The following is a 24,300-nucleotide window of genomic DNA, read 5'->3' as shown; positions in this document are numbered from 1 at the left end:
CTCACCTGGGTTTGCCAGATAGCCAAAATCATAAGAGTTTGAAAGGCCTTTCAGGGCATTTAGTCTTGCAGTTCCCAATGTGGTACCCAAGGTAGGCGTGGTTGGGCGTGCACCAAGGGCCCACACCCCAGTGGGGCCCCACTGACTTGTTCCACCTCTTTACTATTGCAAACTGTGTGTTCGCCTGCCTCTTGCTCTGGCCCAGACAACGGTGGTGGGCAGAGGGAGGAGTGGCAGGTGCCTCTGCCTACTGGCTCTCTGCCTGGCAAGCAAGCAAGTGGGAGCAATGATGAGAAAGAGGAGGAGCAGCAAGAGCAGCTGGGGACAATGGTGGAGAGAAAAGGTTTCATGCCCAAGCCCCCCCCCCCAAGGCCTGGAGTCAGCTCTGGTGCCCGTGGACACATCCCTTAGCTTATCACTTAGCCTCTCCACTTTGCCTTCTGTGAAATGGGCGTTGTTTGTCACTGGCCATGCCCACAATGGCAACCATTTTGTGATGGTGCCAACAAGACTTTTTCAAACTTCCAAATGTGCCCATTGGCCCCCAACAGGTCTGGGAACCTTGTAGTAAAGGGGTGTTGAACTTTCAGCCTGGGGCCTGAATTCCATCTCCGAGAAGCACTTGGGCGGAGAGCATATTCTAGTGGTGGGCAGGATTGAAGGCAAAGGGGCACCCCCGAAATATCTTAGCTTCCATCTACAGGACCTGATCTGTCCCCTGAAAGAAAGAAAAAGGTGAAAGGGGTGGGTGAGAAGAGTTACGATACTGACCAAAGGGTTTGCCAGCTGTTCTCCAGGGCTTGATGGAGTTGACGACGTTGACGTAATTGATCCACTTTTGCTCCCACATGGGACCAGGTCCTGAGAAAGGGAGGCTAAAACGTTAGCTCAGTATTGTGTAAAGCGAAGAATATTCCACTTAAGTCTCCATAATATTTTTTTTAATTATTTGAACAATGAGGGTGGAGAAGAAGATCGCAAACATTGGGATAGTCCATTTATTTTGAGATATTTCTTTGCCCTCAATTGTGGGGATTTGTTAGGAGCAGAACAAGAAGCATCTCTCCACAGCCCCAAGTACATGAGATGCAATGAAGTCCCAGCTTGGAGGATCAAATCCAGTCCTCGTGCCAAGGTTATTTATTTATTTATTTATTTATTTATTTATTTATTTATTTAAAACATTTATATCCCGCCCTATATCAATAAGATCTCAGGGCGGCGTACAGATAAAAGCATACAGTATAAAAACAGTAAATATTCACAGCTAAAAACAAATTAAACCATAAACCAAGTTAAAACAATATCTAATTTAAAAGCAGTAAAACTATTAAAACAGTTAAAACAATGTGCCTAGTGAATTCAACCATTAAAAGCTTTGTTAAAAAGCCATGTTTTCACTTGGCGCCGGAATAAAAGCAGCGTTGGCTCCAGTTGGGCCTCCAAGGGAGGGCATTCCACAGTCGGGGTGCCATAGGCCCTGGGTCAGAAGAAAGACATCAGCTGTGTGATATTTTCCTGTCTGGATACAGTGGTGCTCATCTATCCAGCCTGCTCCTCTCAGCTGCAAAGAGCTGAGAGAGATACCTGGAATACAGTGATGGTGGCAGTGCCATGGCCAGGAACATACGTAATCGGCTGTTTGCCACACAGCTGCTGACCTCAGTGTAACTGCTACTTGCTCCAGGCTGATAGCACATGGTACTTATTGCAAAAATCCTTTTCCTACAAAGCATTGAATTTGTGTAGAAGAAAATATATATTTTTACGGGAATGAGGGGTGAGGGAACTCTACATACTCTAAGGTTGCTGTTGTATCCCCAAGAGACCTGTTTCGAACATGCGACCTTGGAACGTGGAGGTTGCATATAGACACCGAGAGACCTCTTCCTGCCATACGTTTGTCTAATTCTCCTTCCCAGCCAAACCAGTGGCCATCACCATATCTCGGGGACACCAAACCCATTCGTTAATCCCTTTCCTCAGCCTTCCTTTCTTAGGTAGGTGTGGTTGGGCATCTTCTGAGGGCCCACACCTGTGTTGCAGCTTGCACTGTAAAAACGTTGGCCGGCACATGGCCACAAGCCTCATGGGGAAAATAAGCCGCCGTGGCTTGTTATTACATGTGAACCAGCTCAGTGTCAACAATACTAGGCTCGACAGACCTTATACTCCATATTAGGCAGCTTCCTATGTGCCTAACCCCAAAACTATTTTACCTGTAGCCTGGCTTAGATCAATGACCATGGCTCCCCGGTGTTTAATGCCTTCTCTCATGAATCCGTAGTTGTCTACAATCTTCAAGGAGACAAAAAATTAACTTCAACACACTTGGGTAGCAGTCAGACTATCATGGAATGTTAAAGTCGGATGGGGCCTCAGAGATCATGGGGTCCCAGCCCCTCGCTTAGTGCAGGAATCGTGCAACTGCAGCATCATTGAGAGATGGCCTCTGCTTAAATACTTCCTGTGAGGGACAGCCCACAGCCTCCCAAGGCAGAGAAAGTCTGTCTGTCTGCTTTATTGTTTTGCAAAGTTTGTAAAAGATATGCTAGTTAACTTCAGAGTTCCTGGCCTTCTCTGCCTTTTTCCACCTTTTGTTTTGTGCCAGTGGAGGCTGGTGGCACTGATGTCAAAGGAGCGGTGAATCAGCTCTGAGTTTCAGTCAGAGCAAGTCTGAACGCTAAAGGAGCTCTCTAAGGTGATTCTGCAGTGGTTCTTTGTTCCCCAGCTTCTCATTGCACTCTGAGGGCCAAATAACAGGCATGTCTGTTTAATTTGCACCTTGGATCACTCCTTTAGAGTTCTGACTGAAACCTGGAGCGGATTGACCGCCCCACTGACATCAGAGACACCAGCCCCCACAGCCTGGTGCATGAGCAGAGCCCCGGCCCACCCAGCATCACATGAGTTCCATAGGGCAGAAAACGCCGTGCCTCTCTGCCGTGCAGCTACACACATTGAATCCAGGACATCAGCCAATAGCAGGTGGGGGTGCGGGACATGAGGAGCCATACTTACAGGGCTAGGAACGTAAAGGTAGAAAGGCCTATCGATGCTGTATTCTGGGGAGATGGCATAAGGAGGCACACATGGTCTGCAAAAAACATAAACACGACAACGCAGCACAGGGTTGAACGGGTTCATTCTTCATCTGCAAAATAGGCCTTGTGCGTATCGTACTGCAAGCACAGAGAAGCGGTGTCCCACTAGCAGGGCGCTTTCCTCCCCCCCCCTCCCAACTGCCTCATTGTTCCGAAATGCTTCTGAATTTCCTTTTTTGGGGTGGGGGGTGGGGGAATTAAAATCAGCTCACAGTGGGACGCTACGGGGACGTTGGGAGAGAGAAGATGGGGGCATACGGCTGCGGTAAAAACAGAAGTGAAGGGATTCCCTGGGAAGGCAGTTACAAACAGGGCCGAAGCGTTGCGCTTGGGCTAGCCAGCCCGTTTCGTGGGAACACATCTGCAAAAGCTGCCCTGTCTTTTCCAGAAGACGCCATCATGACTGAAGGGCAGGGCTCGCGGTTTCTGTAGCTCACGGAGTTCCAGTCGTGTGTCTTTGTACCCTGCTGCAGTGACAGGTCCAGGGGTTCCACAGCCCTTGGGCAAGACCCCCTTGGGGGGACGACGACCCTCTTCTCTCCACCGTGGTCACCAGTTCCTCGTTCTCAGCACTGTTCCCACTTGCTTACTTGACAGGCAGAGAGCCGGAGAGCAAGTCAGCCAGGGAGCATTGACTACCTCCTCCTTCACATAACCCCCGTCGTTTGGGCCAAACTGAGAGGGGGTGAACAAGCAGGTTGCAATGGGGGAGAGGAGCAGCAGGTCCAGCAGGCTCTTATCAGTGGCCCCCTGCTGGATTGTGTGGGCCCTCAGCAGGGCCCCGAACAGGCCTAGCTGCCTAGCGGCTCATAGGGCAGTTTCTTTAGACAACGTTAGGGAATATCGCCTGTTGGCTATGTATGCTCCAGCTGATACTTTACCCCATTAGAGAGGAAAAAACTAGCAAGAGCTTGAGGGTGTGGGGGGAGATTTATGTCTGAAAAATGGCATAGGGGGAAGGATTAACCCCCCCACCAGTACTCTGGCGCAGTTTGGGATTTCCTTACAGCAAGGGTTCACCGATTGGCAACATCTCACCTGACTTGACCTTCACCCTTGAAAGTAGGCGTGCCGAACCTCTTTCATCCCACAGGGTTTCAGAAAAGGGTTCTGGGGCCACATTCCAGTGGTGGGTGGGAACGATGGCAAAAGGGGCAGGGCCAAATACCCCCAATACCAGCCTGTTTTAGCATAAAGCCGTTGCTGACAGGAACTCAGCCGTAGGGGGGGGAAAAGACGCCAAAGCCCAAAATCAATTGATTGGTGGCCTGAGGAAAGGAGGTGGAGGCAGTGGCATGGCGTGAACTTCTACGCCCCTGCTTTAAAGCTCCTTCTCCAACATGGTCCCCTTCAAATGTCTTGCACTACAACTCTAACCAGCCCCAGCCAGTGTGGCCAATGGTCAGGGTATGATGGGAACTGCAGTCCAATACACATAGTGGCCACCAGGCTGGGAAAGGCCACTTTAGAGCTACTCTAACATACCCAGAAGGAGCATAGCATGAATCCAGTCCATCTGATACACCGGGTCGTGAATGGCGTAGTTTGTCTCGTGTACATAGAAATATCCCAAATTAAGCCCTATAACAACACTCACCTGTAGTAGAAAGACATGTTGCATTTACCCCAGCTCTGGGCTGGCCCAAGATGTGGTTGGGTTTGTATGTGAGCACTTGTGTGTGTTGGGCGGGTGTGTGTGTCTTGCTCCATGGATATTAGCAATGATCTCACAATGGTGCAAGTCTGAAGCTGATTGGCCAGTTGGGGTGGGCGGTTAAAAACACAATTACGAAATACAGTATAAATTACAATTACTGCCGGGGTGGGGGGGCGCGGACTTGTGAGATTTTCAACCTTTGGTGCCAAAGGTAACTTGGCTTCCCTCAGGTACTAGGCACCTTGGCTTGCAGTGCGCTCACTCATGGCATCATTACAAGGCTGTTTCTATCAGGCTTTCCGCCCCACAGACACAACCAGCATGCCAAAGGAGAATCCAGTGAGTGCACCCATCGTACCTTGCTGCATAAAGCTGCGAGGTGTTTTGGGGTTGATACTTTGGGGGGAGTTTTGAAGTACAGGCACTCACCACGACAGTCCCCATAGGGAATTCAGCATTGCAGGCAGCTGAGCTGGACTAATCCCTATCAATCAGTTCTAGCAGCGTTCATCTCCACCCGGGGCAGGTCTTTTATAAAACAAAAGGGCCTTAATTCGCCATTCAGGATGAAGACACCCCAAAATACCTTGCATTACAACAGGGAACACTCTAATGCCAGAGCTTCGTCCCTGTTCTGCTACACCACTGGCAATGCCATGCTCTCTTTCCCTACACCCCTTTTATATCAACTCAGCTGTTTGACCCACTAAGATACAAATGTATTGTGATCAGCAGCAGGCTAAATAAATGGCAATGGGATATGACATTAGGGGGAGCTTTTATGATTTCATTGTATTTGAGCTGTAACCTTTAATTTAGTAAACCATGGTTAAAATTCATCTACACGCACACATATGCTGGAGCCTTGCACACTTGGCTGTAGTCTCATTGGACCAAGTAGGGCTTACTTCTGAGTAAATGTGCACTCCATTTGTTCAGGTAATTCATGTGTCTGTAGGGAGGCAATAGTGCTGGCAGAAAGGGAATTGATTTGCTGGAGCTGTTAATGAAGGGCTTTAAGGTTATGTTAAGGCAGTGTAGTGTAATGGTTAGATTGAGATTAGGACTGGGGAGTCAGATTCATGTCTTTTCACTTTTGGTGATTTTTTGCTTTATCCATAATGCTTTGCAAAAAAGTTCTGTGGCAAGAGTTTCCTCAGCAGGTAAGTCAAAATTTGAAAACCATTGGTCTACATATTCTTTAAGAACATAAGAAGAGCCCTGATGCTGGATCAGACCAAGGGTCCATGACACCACTTTGTTCACACAGTGGCCAAGCAGCCGTCGGTCAGGGACCAACAAAGTAGGACCTGGTGCAACAGCACCCTCCCGCCCATGTTCCCCAGCAACTGGGGCACACAGGCTTACTGCCTCGAATACTGGAGGTAGCACACAACCATCAGGGCTCGTAGCCATGGATAGCCTTCGCCTCCAGGAATTTATCCAACCCCCCTTTTAAACACAGCCAAATTGGTGGCCGTTACCACATCTTGTGGTAGTGAGTTCCAGAGCACAAAGTTTTACCATTTTATACATTCCTTAATCTTCACTCTCATCGGCCCAGCTTTTAGTCCAACAAGCCCAGGACACAGGTTTAAAGATCTGTGTTATTTATTTATAATACCAAAAATACACTTTTTGGTTGTATTATAGGCTAGGAAGGGTCTTTTTGACATTAGACAAGATTCTAGCAAAATATCAGGAACTCTTGTGTTCCTTCAAAACGTTACAAAAAAGAAAGACTTCAACATACCGTGTCGTGAATTGGTACAACCCAGACAACCGCATCAACGAAATACATTTGCACTTTGCCATTTTTTGAACAGAGCTTTGCAAATTAAAAAGTTTTCCCCATAAAATATTCAGTTATATCTGGCATTTAAAAAAAAAAAGTAAAATGCATCAATGTTGAGGAGACTTGAAAAACAATAAAAATACATATAAAGACAACGTAGATTATGTGCAAACATACAAAGCTACACAGATACAAAAGCTTTTTTAAAAATGAAAATACTGCCTTGACCAAAGTCCTTGAAGTGATTCAGCACTGGAATCATTCACTGATTGGAGGTTGTGTGGCACGAACAAAAGCAACGCTCACTCATTCTTTGTGGGCTTACTCCTTTCGTGACTGTTATGGAATCCTTTGGTGCCATCCGGGCCTTTGGGTAAACGCAACACTCCAACGGGGAATCCAACTGCACCCTGTATTTTGGGGCTTTGCATTGGGCTACCGACTGGACTTTTCTCTTGCGTCAGAGTCTGAGCTTGCCGTCTCCGCCTCTGAACCCACGGGCTACTAGAAGGGGTGATGCTACTGTCCGACGAATAATCGGCACACCTCCTTGATGTCTCGGGACTCGTGCTCAGGCTGAGCCTGCCGTCTTCGGCCAGAGGAGACATCCTGGAAACTTTACGCAGCGAGGAAGGACTGCTCCAAGGGCTTGATCTGGGAGACACGTTGGGGCTTAGGTGATTGTTCTGATAAGAGGACGGGCTCAATTTGTTGGAAGTGCCGCTCCTGCGTCCTGAGATGGGAGAGGCGGGGTTGCTGTCAGGCTCCGAGGAGCTGTTGGCTGAAGATTCGTCGCCCACGAACTGAAGTTCTTCGACTCTCTTATTAATGGATCGCGTTTTGTGAAGGCCCTTGCCGGACTCGTCCTCACGGTTCTTGTCTTTTAGAACCTTCTTTTTGGGAGGCTTCATCCCAATGAGGACCACTTTCATGGCAGTTTCGTGATCCGTGATACACATCGACTCGTGAGCCTTTATAGCAGCGTCGACCTCTTCGAACTCCACGATGGCGCATTCTTTGGTGCCGACTTGGCTGTAGCGGCTACTGAACCTCTTGATATCCGGCGGGAGGTCCTTCCCGGGCTTGAGAATGCGAACGGATGAAATTACACCATATCGGACAAAGGCTTTGAAAAGATGCTCCATCATCTTCTCTTGTACACACCCATTCTCTTGACCTTCAGCCAGAGGGTGGAGATCTGACGTCAGGCAGATGTCATAGACAAGCAACATTTTGCTGGGGAGATTCTCGCTAGGGAATACCGGGACAACGGTGTTTCGCCGAACCTTTCGGCTGTCGTCGTTCAGCTCCAAAATATCAGAATATTTCAGGGCATAAGCTGTGGTTCTCCAGTCACGGGTCAAGTGTTTCACCTGTAAGTAAGAAAAGGAAGCATATTCAGCCAAAAATATTTTTTTATTTTTTATTATTAAAACATTTGGATCCCACCCTATATCACTGGGATCTCAGGGCGGCGTACAGATAAAATTATACAATGATATAAAACAGTAAATATACACAGCCAAAAGCAAACTGTTAATCGAGCTAAAACCAGTAAAGAATGTAAAAAGAGTAAAACCAATTAAAACAGTTAAAACAATGTGCAAGCTTGGTGAATTTAGCCAGCAAAGGCTTTGTTAAAAAGCCATGTCTTTACTCGGCGCAGGAATAAAGTCAGCGTTGGCACCAGGAGGGCCTTCCACAGCCGGGGGTGCCACAACAGAGAAAGTAGTTCAACCATACCATATGCTATTTACAATGGTGTCAAACCGGGAGAAGTCTGCGTTCACATGCATACATTGCCACTAGCTTGGGAGAAGCCCCTGCCCTGCCCTGCCGGCGCGGCTAGGGCGGGCTTTTGTGGGCGGGGAGAGGGAGGAAAGGACGGCCTACCTTTGCAACTCCTGGACAAGGTGAGGGGTGGGCGGGGCTGGCCTTTAAAAGCGGGCCCTGCACGCATCCTCCTTTGGCGGGTTGTGCGGGAAACTAAGGATTAGGGCTGTGCAGCGACTCCCAGATCCGCCTCGGAGGCTGATTCGGAGCCCCCGAAGCAGCCCCAATCCGTCTCAGGGCTGCCTCGGGGGTCCTCAATCTGAAGCTCGAGGCAAAATTCAGACCCTCTGAATCCGGCACCCAGAAAATTCTCCCCACTTAACTGGTGCTTCTGCTGTTCGCCGCCGCAGAGGCACCAGGTAAGCCCCCTCCCCCCCTAACCTGTGTCCACTGCCACTACTGCCGGCTTGCGCCTGACAGCTTCCACTCGAGGATGCTGAAGGTAAGTGGGGAAGGGGGGCTTACCTGGGTCCGCTGCTGCTGGCCTTCAGCGTCCTCAACTGAAAGTTGCCGGATGCAGGGAAGGGGGGCTTACCTGCTGCCCCTGTTGCCATCGGAATGAAAGGGTGTAGGCCGCATAATAACATAAAATCGCGCGGCCTACTCCCTTTCATTTCTGGCGACGGCGGCACCAGAAGCCGCCAGAAAAAAGATGGTGGCGACAATGGAGGCAGCAGGTAAGGAGACGGGTGTGGTGGGTGGGTGGTGGGACTGGCTCCAAAGTGCTGAGGTGGCCCAAAGCTTCGGAGCCAATTGGCTTCGGACCGCCTCGGTCTTCGCCCAAACCGCCTCGCATCTGGTTTGGAAGGGTCCGAACCACCCTGATCCACTTCGGATTCGGGGTTCAGATCCGAGGCGGTGCACAGCGCTACTAAGGATATCCGAAGAGGTTGGTGAGCACTTGTTGGGCACCTTTATGGTGATTGGCAGGTTCTGAGGCTTGGTCCTCGGGGACTGTGGGGCTCCCGACCCAGGATACGGCCTGCCTTTGGGGACCCCACTGTCTCACCTACTCGGAGTTGAGTGGCCCAAGCAGAGGGGACACGGGGTGGTTTCCCCCAAGCACATGTGTGTAGGGTGGGGAAGGAGCCAGTTTTCACCCGACTCCTGGCTTGGCTGAGTGGCTCACCCATAATGCAGGCTGGTGTGTTTAGATTCCCGTACTTTCATGTGCAGGGAGGGGTGAATTACCCAACTCTAAATAAAGAGGCCCTAGTTTTCCCCAAGCTCTGGCATCCAGGTCATTATTTCGTCACTTCTTCCTCTATCCACAGATACTAACTGCCCTGGCAAACTAAGGGACACAATTGCTCAGTCTACCTTTCCCAACCCCTTCTGGGTTACTAGAGGGAGAAGCAGAGTTGTATAGCAGCTTCAGTGCACATACAGCAAGCGAGCCAGGAGCTGCCCGCCTGGCCTAACCGTATTGAAATCAGCAAAAGAGCTAAGATACATTCAGGCTTGCAGCCTAGCCCTACTTCGTCGCCCTCGCCTGGTGCGACCAAGATTTTACGGCCGCCCTAAAGCAATGCTTTACCTTTTTGAAAGATGTCAGCAGCTTAACGCTGACGTATCCCATCTTGTTCCTCCGGACGTGCTTCAGGAGGAAGGCATCTTTTTCAAGGTTTTCATCCGAAAAGTAATACTCAATCTGAGCCACTAACTTCAAGATCAATTCATGCTCGGGCGGTTTCCAGTTGTGGCCAGAATCGTCCCCGTCATTCTCACCACCGCTGAGGGAGGGGAGAAAAACAGAGAGAAGAGAGTAAATTGACCGATGCCTGCACCTTCATCTTGGCTCTCTGCACATGTTTAGAGACAAATTAGGGATTGCCCTTGTTTTGAGGCAGGGCTCTGACGCCCAAAAGCCAGCTCAAACCACATCCCGTATCCAATATCCATGCAACCCGCATGTGTACTGACAGGACGCCAACGTCGACGCCTCCTCACAGCTGCATGTGGTCACTGAGCCACAGCGTCCAACTGTCTTCCAGTGAAGATCATTGCTCGTGTCTCAACGAGCCCAGGGGGGAGCGCTTTCCCCCAAAAGAGCCCTCTTTCCTGGAAGCCCAGTGACCGCAAGGCGGATCTCGTCCAAAAGTGGCAAGTCGTCTTCTCCTGTTGCAGACCACAAACACCACTTCATATCCTTAAAATATGGGGCAAGCTGAATATCCAAGGAAGTGGGGACAGGCACCCCTGGGGTGCTGTGACTGGCTCATGGAGCCGGGACGTCACAGACAGCAAATGCACAGCGCAGGGTTACACTGTGGAATTTGCAACTCCGACACGTAGAGATGGCCATCAATTTGTATGGCTTGAAAAGGGGTTAGGCAAATTCCTGGAGGAGAAGGAAATCGATGGCTGCTAGTGTTGCCAGCTATGTTACCTTCAGGCTGGTCACTGGTACACCTAGGGGTGACCACATTACACCAGTTTTAAAATCTCTTCACTGGCTGCCAATTAGTTTACGGGCGAAGTATAAAGTGTTGGTTATCACCTTTAAAGCCCTACATGGTTTGGGTCCAGGCTACCTGCGGGATCGCCTTCTCCCGTTCAATCCGCCCCGCACACTCAGGTCCTCTGGGAAGAATCCACTTCAGCTAGCAAAAACTAGATTAACAACTGTTACCCGGAGACCCTTTTCTTCCGCTGCTCCCAGACTGTGGAAGGGCCTGCCGGAGATTCGTCAACTTGACAGTCTTCTAGAATTTAAAAAAGCAATAAAGACTGATCTATTCTGGCAGGCCTATCCAGTGGAATTTTAGAATGTTTTCAGGATGTTTTAATCATGTATGGTATGTTTTAATCCATTTTAATGTGTATTTTATATCATGTTTTTATAGTTTGAATTGTTTTAGTTTTTGTGAACCGCCCAGGGAGCTTTGGCTATTGGGTGGTATAAAAATGCAAATCATTATCATCATCATCATCATCATCATCAGGGACAGTATGGCCCATGTACACCAGTGAGCTGGGGAACAGGGGTGGGAGGCTGCTGGTGGGCTCCCCGTGGGCAGCTGGTGGGCCACTGTGTGAACAGAATACTGGACTAGATGGACCTTTGGTCTGATCCAGCATCAGGGCTCTTCTGTTGTTCTTTATGTAGGTGGAGGGAGAGAAAGACTAGAAGCCACAGCGTTGAGTAATACGCAACCCAACATGGGGACCTGCAACAGAATGTTGCAGTGTGTGTCGAGTCCCTAACAGGAGTGTGTGTGTGTGTGTGTGTGTGTGTGTGTGTGTGTATGAGGGATTTCTGGAGAAATGAAAGAGGGGTCCTTTTTCTCACTATCCCCAGGAGGAGGACGGGAGAAAAAGATGCTGCAGGTCATGAAGAAACAGCTCAAGCCTGCACTTGTGTAATCGTCCTAAGATGGAGCAGGGCCATAGCCCAGTGGCAGAGCACCTGCTTTACATATCTGCCACCCAATTCATTAGCGTACCTCTGGAGTCAGCCGGCTCCGTCTGAGCACAACGCTGTAGGCCTGCCACCCAAACAAGTCAATCTCCCAGTCCTGCCAAAGGTGGGAGGCGCCTGTATTATTCTAGAGAACATGAATGCAAAAGAAAGAGAGATGAATGCTCAGGCAGCCAGAAAAACAACCCTATTAGACTGTGACTCATCTGCCTGTGAGTCACGCTGGAAACAAATCACAGGCACGCGTCAAGGGTAAGCCTTTGTCCTTCGCACTTCAAAACTCCTGGAGCGTATTAGCAAATCACTTTCTTTCTGAATATTGACACAAATGATAGGATGAAGATATCCTGCTTATTCACTTTCGAACCAAGTGTCATTTGTATGACGGCAGGACTTCGATTTATTTCTCTACTGTGCCATCCTTTCAGCAGGTGTCACCATCATTCAACCACCTGCAATACACAAATAAATGCAGCCACAAGGCCCTTTTTGCATTAAGAAACACACACCCACACCCACACCCATGCACCCTACTTTCCACACAACTGGAAAAGACCTAGGCCATATCTATATGATGCCGCTTCGCCTCCTGATTCCAGCAAATCCCGCAACATCGCTGCTGCGCAGCAGCAGAGTTACACGCAGGAGTGAGCGCGGGCGACACAGCCCAATCGCTGAGCCAGTTTAAAAAAAACGGCTCCATTCTAGCCAATTTCAGGCTGGAAGACAACGTGTGGTCTTGAGAAGGAAAGAAGTTGGCTTCTTCACTAAACACCCCCTTCTCCTCCTCTCCCACCACCCCCAAAGCAGAAGGACTGAAATGAGCCGTGGTTGCTCTCTAAACAAGAAGTCACAATGTGGTGCCTATCTTAGAAATATTTTTTTAATAAAATGTATTTTTAAGGGAGAGGAGGGTGGAGTACAAAATGGCAGACTCACTACCTGCCATAGAAGTGCATCCCAGAGTGCAGGACACGGAATAAAGGGCTCAAGTGACAGGAAGCCACATTCCGGCTGGACATCAGGGAAAACTTCCTGACTGTTAGAGCAGTACAACAATGGAACCAGTTACCTAGGGAGGTGGTGGGCTCTCCCACGCTAGAGGCCTTCAAGAGGCAGCTGGACAGCCATCTGTCAGGGATGCTTTAGGGTGAATTCCTGCATTGAGCAGAGGGTTTGACTCGATGGCCTTAGAGGCCCCTTCCAACTCTACTATTCTATGATTCGAAGTGACGATTTGCATCGGGCAACGCCCACTTTTTCAACCCAATCCAAAGCCACCACTGACAGACAAGGAAACAACGCGGTGACATCAGAGCAACCAAAAAAGTTACGGTAAAACAATACTTTGAAAAAGCGCAGTTTGGGGGAGAACAGCTCGACGTGGCTGTGTCTGAGTCATATAAACAACGCAGCGCCACTGTACAGCTACGACAGGGTATGTAGGTTGTATAGACAAGCCCCTAGGCTCAAATCAGCCATCTTCCCTTTCCTTAAAACCCTACCACCACGAAAGCTGCAAAAAACGCTGCCTTTTGAGCACTCCTATTCAGGCCATACTCCAAGGAACGTGGAGAAAACCCAATCCACAGAAGTGCTTCCTCTTTACACAAATACTTGTGTATTGATTTCTAAGCAACCACAGAGCCAAAATATTTGGGGGTTGATTGCTGTATTTTGCAACCGACAGCTTAAAAGAAAGAAAAAAACAAGCTTTAAAAAAGCAACATCTTGATTTGGTGAAGAAGTTTTGTTCTGTTCTGTTTTGAATAAAAAGAGTAGCAAGCAAGGGAACTGGAGGCCAGAATGCACTTTAATATTTCCGTGTTCAGCTGGGCTGGAACTACCTTGGTAATGTTGCACTTTTTCTTGTGCAACCACGTGCCAGTAGCCAATTTTCATTGGGTGTTATCAGAATCACCATCAAAAGCGTGTGTTTTGTGGGTACAGGATGCTGGTGACATTTCACACACCATCACATCACCTTTTTCAATGAGTTTTAACACTGAGAAGTTGCAGATTAAATTGACAAGTACAAAAATTATACCGCATGGGAAATCCTAGGATGGAGGCAAATGTGTGTTTCCTGGCCGGCTCAGAGATGCTCAAAGGGTTGTGGAAACTGAAGGGGAATCTGATCTCACCCTCTTCGCACGCTAGCAAGCGCTATTTTTGCGAGCGTCACAAATTAGGAAGGATCTACAGGGTATGTGTGTACGAGGAGCCTAAGACGGGCAGTAATCTCCTTAGCACCCCTGAAGCTCTGTGTTCTGAGTCATACTTTCCAACAGGAGCATGACATAGCTCCAGGGCGCTCTTAATGGTGCAACCCTATCAATGGGCCTTTCTTGCAGCAGGTGAGTGCACAAAGGATTGCAGCCCGAAAGAGTTCCCGGAGGAGGTAGCTGTGTTGTTCCGTTGCAGCAAAACCAACTAGGAGTCTTTCGGCACATCAAAGACTAACACAACTTGTTGTTGTTTATTCGTTCAGTCGCTTCCGACTCTTCGTGACTTTATGGACCAGCCCACGCCAGAGCTTTCTGTCGGCTGTCGCCACCCCTAGCTTCCCCAAGGTCAAGTTTGTCACCTCCAGAATATCATCCATCCATCTTGCCCTTGGTCGGCCCCTCTTCCTTTTGCCTTCCACTTTCCCTAGCATCAGCCTCTTCTCCAGGGTATCCTGTCTTCTCATTATGTGGCCAAAGTACTTCAGTTTTGCCTTTAATACCATTCCCTCAAGTGAACAGTCTGGCTTTATTTCCTGGAGTATGGACTGGTTTGATCTTCTTGCAGTCCAAGGCACTCTCAGAATTTTCCTCCAACACCACAGTTCAAAAGCATCTATCTTCCTTTGCTCAGCTTTCCTTCTGGTCCAGCTCTCGCAGCCATAGGTTACTACGGGGAATACCATTGCTTTAACTATGTGGACCTTTGGTGTCAGTGTGGTGTCTCTGCTCTTAACTATTTTATCAAGATTTGTCATTGCTCTCCTCCCAAGAAGTAAACGTCTTCTGATTTCCTGGCTGCAGTCAGTGTCTGCAGTAATCTTTGCGCCCAGAAATACAAAGTCTGTCACTGCCTCCACGTTTTCTCCCTCTATTTGCCAGTTATCAATCAAGCTGGTTGCCATAATCTTGTTTTTTTTGAGGTTTAACTGCAACCCAGCTTTTGCACTTTCTTCTTTCACCTTCATCATAATAGACAGGACGAAAGCCCACCTGGTCAGGTGTGGTCAGAGTAGGATAGTGGCAGCTTCATACAAATCGTTTCTTAAGCCCACAACATGGTCAAAGCTATGGCCAAAAAAATAAAGCAAATCCCTGGGCTGGTGTCTGAACTGAGCCATAGAATCATAGAATAGTAGAGTTGGAAGGGGCCTATAAGGCCATCGTGTCCAACCCCCAGCTCAATGCATCCTGGTCCACTCCCTTACTTATGTGTATATTTATTGAAAATAACCCATTTTTCCATTATATTGTATTTTATATTATGGTTTTATACTGTTGTTTTATACTTTGAATGTTTTTAATTTTTGTGAACCGCCCAGAGAGCTCCGGCTATTGGGCGGTATAGAAATGTAATAAATAAATAAATAAATAAATAATAAAATATATAATATGCCCAAAGACAGCTGACTACAACAGTCCAAAACTGAAATACATAATATAAAACCACCAGAAAAGTGATCAGGAGGCAGCAATGAGAAAAGTCAGGAACCCAGGGGGTATAAAACATGGGCAGTTTGGAAAACCTGAACTGGAAAGTCTGTGCGAGCCAGAAGAAGGCCCATCAGAGAGAGGGCAGGGCGGGACTCTCTCAAAACAGGGTTGCACGGTTTAGGCACATGGCTACAGAGAAGCCACCTCTCTTACGTCCCAGCCAAACGCAATTCGGACCTAGTGATTCTGAACGCGTGTAAAAATATAAAGCCTCCAGACAACCGGGAGATGTCCTCTTTCCCAAGCTGCTCCTTGCAACAATAAATCACAAGGATCCAAGCAGCTTGTCGTGTTTGCTACTTAGAGGAAGGACACGCCACATGGATCTATACCTGCGGTTGTCAACACGTTCTACGCAGGCCCCCGCGAACAACCCCAGATGGTTTTTTTAAAAATGATTTTGCTGTTTACTGCGTGAAAGCTATCTTTGATCTACATTCCAAATGTTGTGAAACACTGAGCGTCATGAGACGGGGGCAGCAGTGTGTGTGTGGGGGCAGGATCGTCTGCTACTGTCCCACAATAGCAACAAGGGAGAGGGCCTTTTCAGTGGTGGCCCCCCAATTATGGAATGATCTCCCCGACGAGGCTCGCCTGGTGCCAACATTGTTATCTTTTCGGCGCCAGCTCAAGACTTTTTTCTTCTCCCAGGCATTTATCAGCATTTAACAACACTAAATTTGCTTGTTTTTAATGGACCCCAGAACTGTTGTTTTTAAATGGATATTGTTGTTTTTATGCTTTTGATGGTTTTAAATTTTGTATACTTTTGAATGTTCACTGCTTTTAACTCTTGTAAACCGCCCAGGGAGCTTCGGCTATGGAGCGGTATATAAATGTAATAAAATAAATAAATAGCAACAAACACCTTCCTCTGTCTTCAACTGCAAAGACCACTGGCCGTTTTTATTGTGCTGCTTCTTCTGCACGCAACACGAAATGGCGGCATATTTCGCTTCTTTCCCCCACCCCACAAAATCAGGACTTATTTTGTCACGGAAAGAAGACCAGAAGGAGTGGGAGACGCACGGGAGGCAGATGGTGTCGTTGTCAAAAGGACCCGCAAAAAACGTGAGTGGCCAGTAATGAGCAGGCAAGAACTGATTGTTTATTGATGACGCTCGCTGGATCTTGTCCACACACCCCTCCCCCCATCATTTGGATGGAGAAACGAGTGACATTAACCGGAACATCATTGACATCAGGGTTAGGATCTGTGGAGGCTGGTGCCTCCGATGTCAGTTGGGTGGTGAATCCGCTCCAGGTTCCAGTCAGTCTGAGTCAGAAGCAAACACACGTCTCCACAGCCATGAAGGCTTAGTACTTCCAAAAGCAATAAAAATAAAATAAAGGCAGAAGCTCAATATACAAATACAGGTGTCAGTTTGGGTTTTCCCGGTAAACGACAGCACGCTGAGTGAAGGGGGAGACGTACCCAAAGGCTCGCCTTCTCCCATACATTCTTGCCAATTTGCTAAGACTTCTGGGGACTGAGCAAAAGCAGCGAGCCAGGCAAGGAGGCGGACACAGAAAGCCCCAGAACTACCGCCCTTCGCTGCAGCTTTCGGGAATGCCCGCAGCCACCTCGTTAAGCCTGCGGTAATCCGCGCTCATGCCTTGGGTCTTCCGATTCTTTTATTGCTAGGTAACTCCCTGTGGACAGCCAGCAGTGCGTCACAGCCCAGAGGGAGACTTCAACCAACCCATCACGCTAATCAAGGAGAGCAGCTCAACAGGCTGACCTGCCCTGCTTGCAAAGCTTCCGCAGATCCCAGCCATCCTAATCTTCTTTTCTCCTTCACCATGTAAACATCACCCGGCTAATGAGATTAGCAAAAAAAAACAAAAAACCACCGCCCCGTGGTTCCGATGGACACGGTTACCCAGCGGGGTCATCTGTTGGGGGAGTGTGAGACTCTGCCGTGGACAGGACTGGAGCTCTGTGGCACATGCAGAATGTCCCTGGTTCAACCCCCGGCGTCTCCAGGTAGGATTAGGAAGGACTCCTGCCTGGAACCCCAGAGAGCCGCTGCTGCCAGCCAGTGTCGACAATACTGGGCTAGATGGACCCATGGTTTGACTGGGCATAAGGCAGCTTCCTATGTTCCTATACCGTCCCAGCACCCACGTAACATGCCCCGTCTCCAAATGTGGTTTGGAGATAGGAAACGTGCTGCAGACGCGTATGCTCCCGTAAACCACTTGCTGCTAACCATGGCTAAGGCTAACCAGGCCTGCTTAGAAACCATGTTTGGAAGTGGGTTTGTAGATGGTGGTTTGGCGCAATACCTTGTTCAAGAGTAGAAAAGCAACAGGTCTCAAATTTAGAGTCCCTAGATTCCTCTTGTAAATAAGAGATGCATACATTTATTCACACACTCACACCCACACACTTACTTTTAAATGTACATTTAAAAACAACAACGTACTAAGCAGCTAACTTACACCAACAGTTCCTTTTCTTTATATTAATTAAAATGCCTTATCAATCGTTATAATTCATTGACTGTTCCAAAATTGTTCAAATCGCTCAAACCTAGCATAAAATCTCCTCCCATGTCTGGCTCTGATAATACAGGTAAAATTCGTTTCTTAGTATTGATGGTACCGAATTGCATGTGCATTAAAATTAGAATTTATTCTCTCTCTATGTAGTGTGATGCCCCTAAATACTGTGCTAAGGCTTCCGCCATCCAGTCCTGCCTTTCCTTTCTCGATGCAACGGTCTTGTTTTATTTGTTCCATAGTTTCTCTTAGTCTACTAATTTCTCTTGTAAGTTCAATACTCGCTGTTTCGATCTGCCATGGCTAAGAGGGCTTTGAAAGCGGATCAGACAGATTTGTGGAGGATGAAGAGATCTGTCAGTGACTATAATGGCAATATAGAAAATCTGTGTTCAGAGGCTAATATTCAGAGGTGAATATTAGTTCCCAGGGGTAAAAACAGCACAGAGAGCTATTGCCTTCATGTCCTGCCTCTGGACGTCCCAGAGGCATCTGGTTGGCCAAGGTGGAAAGCAGGTTGCTGGAATAGATGGGCTTTGGGTCTCTTCTTATCTATATTTCTTATCTATGGAAGCCAGTCCTTTTCCAGCTTCATTGGCTGCCAGTCCAGGTCCGGGCCGATTCAAAGTGCTGGTATTAACATTTAAAGCCCTAAACGGCTTGGGGCCAGGTTATCTGAAGGAACACCTCCTCCCGTATGTACCTGCCCGGACCCTAAGGTCATCCTCAGGGTTTTTTGTCCGCAAGCCCCTGCCAAAGAAAGTGAGGCAGGTGGCTACCAGGAGGAGGGCCTTCTCTGCTGTGGCACCCCGGCTGTGGAATGAGCTCCCTAAGGAGGTTCACTTGGCACCTACATTATATGCTTTTAGACGCCAGGTGAAGACCTTTTTATTCTCCCAACATTTTAACAATCTATAAATTTTAAATAACATGGTTTTAAATTTGTAATTTTGCATTGCTGCTGTTTTTATCTGGTTGAGCTTTTATATTGTATTTTATATTATGGTTTTATACTGTTGTTTTATACTTTGAATGGTTTTAATTTTTGTGAACCGCCCAGAGAGCTCCGGCTATTGGGCGGTATAGAAATGAAATAAATAAATAAATAAATAAATATTTAAAAGGAGGGTGTGTGTCTGTCTTTCCACACCATAACATCCAGACTGTGAAACCTAGACACTTGAACCTTGGCAGGCATACTAAGGGGGCCCTAGGTGTGTGTGCCTTGGGGTTACTTAGTTTTTAAAACGCATTAATTTTAATTAATTTAAATGTGCCTGTGTGAAAGCCTGCAGTAACAGCTTCAGCCCTACGGAGGACATAGCTTTGCAGTCTATACAGTTTGAAGCAAGCGGAGATTAGCAGGGTTAACAATGTTATACGCCTGCTGCCTGCACACACACACACACCCGCCGTGGGATAGCCCCTTCTCAGGGGAATAGAGTGGGCAGGCCCCTCCCTCCAGGTGGCTATGGGAGGGGGCCCAGGCCGTCCCTAGGGCTGCCTGCGGGGCATGGCTTCACTCAGACAGAGGGCACAACGTGACCAACTCTGAAAGCTATGTCAGTTTGCTAGCAGGCTTCTCTGTATCCAACTAAGATAGCTTTCTCTTTCAGATGTTTTGGACTACAAGTCCCATCAGTATCGGCCAGGGATGCTGGGAGTTGTAGTCAAAAACATCTGGAGGGGCGCCCAGGTTGGGGAAGACTGAGCTAAGGGGTATTCCAACCCATGCGAAGCCGGGTCTGTTTGCTGGCACTTGGGGACAAAACTGAAATGCTTGTGGGGGGGCGGGAATCCCACTTGGCCCGGCCCTCGTCGGCTCCCCAAACCCGACAGGAGAAAACATTTGTAAGGAGCACCAGAGTCCAAAGCTGGCTGGCTGTTGCTCTTACGCACCAAGTGCAGAGTAAAGGGCTCCAAGTGCCACCAGACGGATTTAGAAGGACGGAAAGGCAGCGGGAGCTCACCTCAAAACCCCGCCCCCCTCGCTCATCCTCTTGCTCCTCCCCAGCATCAGATTACAGGAGATGCTCAGCTGGTCCAGCCCGAGTGCTCCCCTCCCTCCCTCCTGGACCAAGTGCCAGATCAGCAGGAGATCCCTTCCCGCCTTCGCCCCCATCCCTCGCCTCCCCGGCTCCTTGCCAAAGAGGACCGCCTGGGCTGGACGGGAGGAGAAAAAGGCCGCTGCTTGGTGCAACATCCGGCCCCTGGGGCACCAGGTTTCCTGTTGGATCTGGGAGCCGTCAAGCCGTGTTGCATCAGGCCGTGCCTGTGTGCGCTGCGGCAGCCACGGCCTTCCCTCAGAGCTGCAGGGGCGATGCGGGCTGGGGCAAAGCGGCCCCCCTTCAGTGCGGGCAGGGGAGGAGGATGGGAGGAAACACCCTGCCAGGCAGGGAGGGGAAGCCCTGCTCTCCCACCCAGAGGAGCCAAGGAGCCAAGGCACGGGGGAGGGGGGGCATTTTCCATCAGGACTGCAGCCAAGGGGGATGAGAGATTTTAAACGCTCTCCTCCCCCACTGTGGACCAACGATTATCCCCCATCAAAACTTGATTTTGTTCTGACTTTATACTGTTAGTTTTACCCTACCCAGTGCCTGTTTACCCTACCCTGTGCCTGTTTGCATTCTCTTCCCCTCCTTATTGTTTTATTATGATTTTATTAGAATGTAAGCCTATGCGGCAGGGTCTTGCTATTTACTGTTTTACTCTGTACAGCACCATGTACATTGATGGTGCTATATAAATAAATAATAATAATAAAAATAAAAAAACGTTGGCACCATTTGGCCCCAACGTGAGGAGCAACAGCCTTCGCCATTTGGTTTGGTTCTGATAGAAAACCCTCCTCACGCTGCCTGCTATTAATTTAAAAAGAAAGCAAAACACCAGGGCTGCTAAAGAGGCATTTAGCATCACGTGTTCACCTCTTTTGGTAGCTTGAGTTCTAGCTAGTTACCGGGTGAATGAAGGAGGAGGCAAAGCCGGTTGTGGTGAAAAGTCTCCGGTATGTGTCCACACGTATAATTTTCTGCTCCATGACTAACAAAGGTTTGGTGTTTTAGCCGGTGTTCCACTGATTCACTTGCCTGCTCGCCAGGGGCAAGCGCCCCTCTGCGGTCAGACGAGCACCCCTGCACTTCCAATGGAAGCTACTGCTTGCAGGAGAAACTCTTCTTTCTCCACCACCTGTCCAATTCTCAGTAACAGAGAAGTACTTTTTCTGCCTTACTATTGGGCTCTTGTTGCAAAAGCCCAGCACATGCACCAACAGCCCTCTATTTCCTGGATGGGAGGGGCTTTGAAGGTCCTCTAGTCCACCTCAATACTGGAATCTTGCACCTACAGCATCACCTGACACGGAGCCATCCAGCCTCTGCTTAGAGACCTGCAGCTCAGGAGAACCCATCACCTTCCAAGTTCACTGTTAGGAAATATCTCCTAATGTTTAGATGAAATCTGCTTCCATGCAATTTCCACCTATTGGTTCCAGTTCTGCCCTCTAGAGCATCAAAAAAAGAAAAAAAAAGAAAAAAAAAGAAAAAAAAGGAAAAAAAAGGAAAAAAAAGAAAAAAAAAGAAAAAAAACCCTGCTGCATCTTCTCTGTAACAGTCCTACAGATATTTGAACCCACAGGACTTGGGGAAGCCAATGCTGGTCAACTCCTTGAGCTTAACACACACAGTAGCAAATACAACCTCCCTTAAAGGGGGACCCTGGGAACCTCAGAGTCTGAAAATGCAAAGGAAACCTTTAAAATATCTCACAGGCGGCCTCAACCTGATCTGAGAACAAGAACTGCAAGAGACAGACAGAACTGACTGCAGGGCCCAATCCACCAGGAAATTCTCCTGAAGGGCATAGAAAGGCAATGGAAAGAGAAATCCCCTGTGGATTGCTCCTCATGTTCATTCATGCGGACCGGGGTTATTTGGCTCCCCCCCCCCTCCAAACACCATGAGTTCAGCCTTGCCAGAGACAATTTCATGAAAAGAAAAACCATCTCCACGATTCATTGCAACACCCAGCACTTGGCTCAGGTCCTGGGGTGGGAGAGAAAGGTGCACAGGAAAAACATTTCCTTAAGGAGAAGTGCCTGCTCCCTTTTCTCCCATTTGTCAAGGGACACGAGAGCAGTTAAAGCATGGCCTATATTCACCCGAATATGTCTCCAATAGGATCTTCCACCTGAACATACTTTTCATTCACAAAATGCCCTGTAATCCTAAGGTTTGCACTTAGCTACCCTGTGAAAGAGATCAGCGGTGCAGCTAGATAATTTTAGACACTGGACTTCACCATTGTCTGGCATCATTATTATTATTATTATTATTATTATTATTATTATTATTATTTATTGCATTTGTATACTGCCCCATAGCTGAAGATCTCTGGGCAGTTCACATAAGATAAAACACTTAAAAACAATATACAAAGATTAAAAGCCACAAAAACAAGCAAAATACATATACATTTAAAATCACTATAACAACTTTAAAAAACGATGTGCCAAAAAACAGACCCACGGTCATTACATATTGCTAAATGCCTGGGAGAAGAGAAAAGTCTTGCCTTGGTGCCGAAAAGACGACAATGTCGGTGCCAGGCGGGCCTCCTCAGGGAGATTGTGCCACAGTTGGGGGGCCACCACCGAGAAGGCCCTCTCTCCTGCCACCACCCTTTAAAGGGCAAGGTGTTCCTTCAAGCGGCCTTATGGGGTGGGGGAGCTGTAGATGGCAACGCATATTACTTGAACGACTCCTTCAAAATGTGGCAAGCCGCCCCTGCTACCAAGTCTAGGGACCTCTTGCTCATTCTGTCAAGCGGGCCTCTGGATTCTTGCCCCAGAGTCCTACCTTGGGGGAGCCGCTTAAAGAGCTTTTGGTATTTTATCCCTTCCCCCTTTTACAGAGTAGCCCAAAAAAGCACCGGGCCCCCCTGAAGACGCATGTATTTCAAATTTGCCGTTGTCAAATATAGGTGGCCTGGGGCTACACACAGGGCTTCCCGGTTCTCCTGGACCAGTTGCTTCTTGTCTCTGCTACCCTTCATACTACTAGCAGGCTGGGCACAAATAGAGAAAGGAAGATCCGAGTCCTGGATATTTAAGGCTGCAGCCCAAAACCTATTGACTGGACAAGGTGGGATTTACTTCCGAGTAAACGTGCAGAGACAGGCTTGCCCTATAAAGGGTGCCGCTCTCAACACAACTTCTGCGTAAACACGCACGAGGAAGCACGGATGGGAAAAGAGAGGCGAGGCGAGGCGAGGCGAGGGGGAACCGACGATTCCGCTCGCAGCCCGGAGACGTCCAAGGCTCCGCAGCCGGAGGCTCAGCGCGCTTACTTCAAAGGAATCCCAGCGCTCTTGCGAGCCCGGGAGAACGCGAAGCCGGCTGCTTTTCCTGCGGCGGAGAGGGGACCCTTGCTTGGGAAGCGGCGGGGACCCAGGCGGGGCGCGCCGGCGCTGCCTGTCTTCCCCCCCTCGGAGGAGGGCGGGCCCTACCTGGATTTCCAGCCGCCGCCGCCGCCGCCTCGGCCGGAATCGTCTTCGCTGCAGCTGCCGCCGCCCAACGGGGCCAGGCGCAGGAGCCCGCGGCGCCGCTCCTCCTCCTCCTCGTCGTCGTCGTCGTCCGGGACCGCGGCCACCCGGATCTCCACGGGGCCGCCGCCCTCCGGCTCCGTCATGCCGCCCGCGCTGCCCCCGGGCGCCCCGGAGGAGGAGCAGGAGCAGGAGCCGAGGTGCGCTGCCGCCGCCGCCCCGCAGCGCCAGGGGCCGCCCCGCCGCCGCCGCCGGGGGAGCAACGGCGCGCCCGGGCTAGCTGCCGCCGCCGCCTCTCGCCGCTGCCGCCGCAGCACTGAGGCCGCCGGAGCCGAGGCGGAGCTTCCAGCGGCCGCCTCCTCCTCCTCCCGCTCCTCCCCGCCACGGCAGCGCGGAGCCGAGGGGCCGGGCTGCCCCCGCCCGGGCAGCAGCAGCTGCCGCCGCCGGAGCCAGGCGTCGAGCCAGGCGCGCAGCAGCCAGTACATGCGGGCACCTGGGAGGGGGAGGCGGGGAAGGAGCGCGCCCCCGCCCCGCTCGCCGTGGGTGGCTCTTATAAAGGGGGGGGGAGAGAGGGGGGGTTCCCACGTGGCTCTGGGGGCAGCAAGGCGCCGCGCCCGGGCTGCCCTCCTCCGCGCCCCGCTTCCCACGGACTGCCCCTTACGTTGCACAGCACGCAACGGGAGGGTGCGTCCGCTGGGGGTGATGGGACTTGTAGGGCAGCGCAG

At 49.5% G+C, this 24,300-nt stretch overlaps 2 protein-coding genes across 2 annotated transcripts in view; one reads left to right on the top strand and one right to left on the bottom strand.

Moving 5' to 3' along the window:
* The window catches only part of TARS3 (threonyl-tRNA synthetase 3), a 556,255-nt gene that overhangs the window by 43,748 nt on the left and 488,207 nt on the right, over positions 1–24,300 (top strand). The window lies entirely within an intron of this gene.
* Positions 6,355–24,060, bottom strand: LARP6 (La ribonucleoprotein 6, translational regulator). The gene is made up of 4 exons (XM_063142611.1): positions 23,819–24,060; positions 23,540–23,731; positions 9,927–10,122; positions 6,355–7,929 (listed from the first exon to the last, which is right to left on the bottom strand). The coding sequence occupies exons 1-4, from the start codon at positions 24,058–24,060 to the stop codon at positions 6,859–6,861; spliced, it is 1,701 nt and encodes a 566-aa protein (XP_062998681.1). The 3' UTR covers positions 6,355–6,858.

This window comes from Elgaria multicarinata, chromosome 16, assembly GCF_023053635.1.
Source record: "Elgaria multicarinata webbii isolate HBS135686 ecotype San Diego chromosome 16, rElgMul1.1.pri, whole genome shotgun sequence".
Classification (NCBI taxonomy): Eukaryota; Metazoa; Chordata; class Lepidosauria; order Squamata; family Anguidae; genus Elgaria; species Elgaria multicarinata.
The sequence above is the reverse complement of the archived record's forward strand: the minus strand, read 5'-3'. Positions and strand labels throughout refer to the sequence as shown.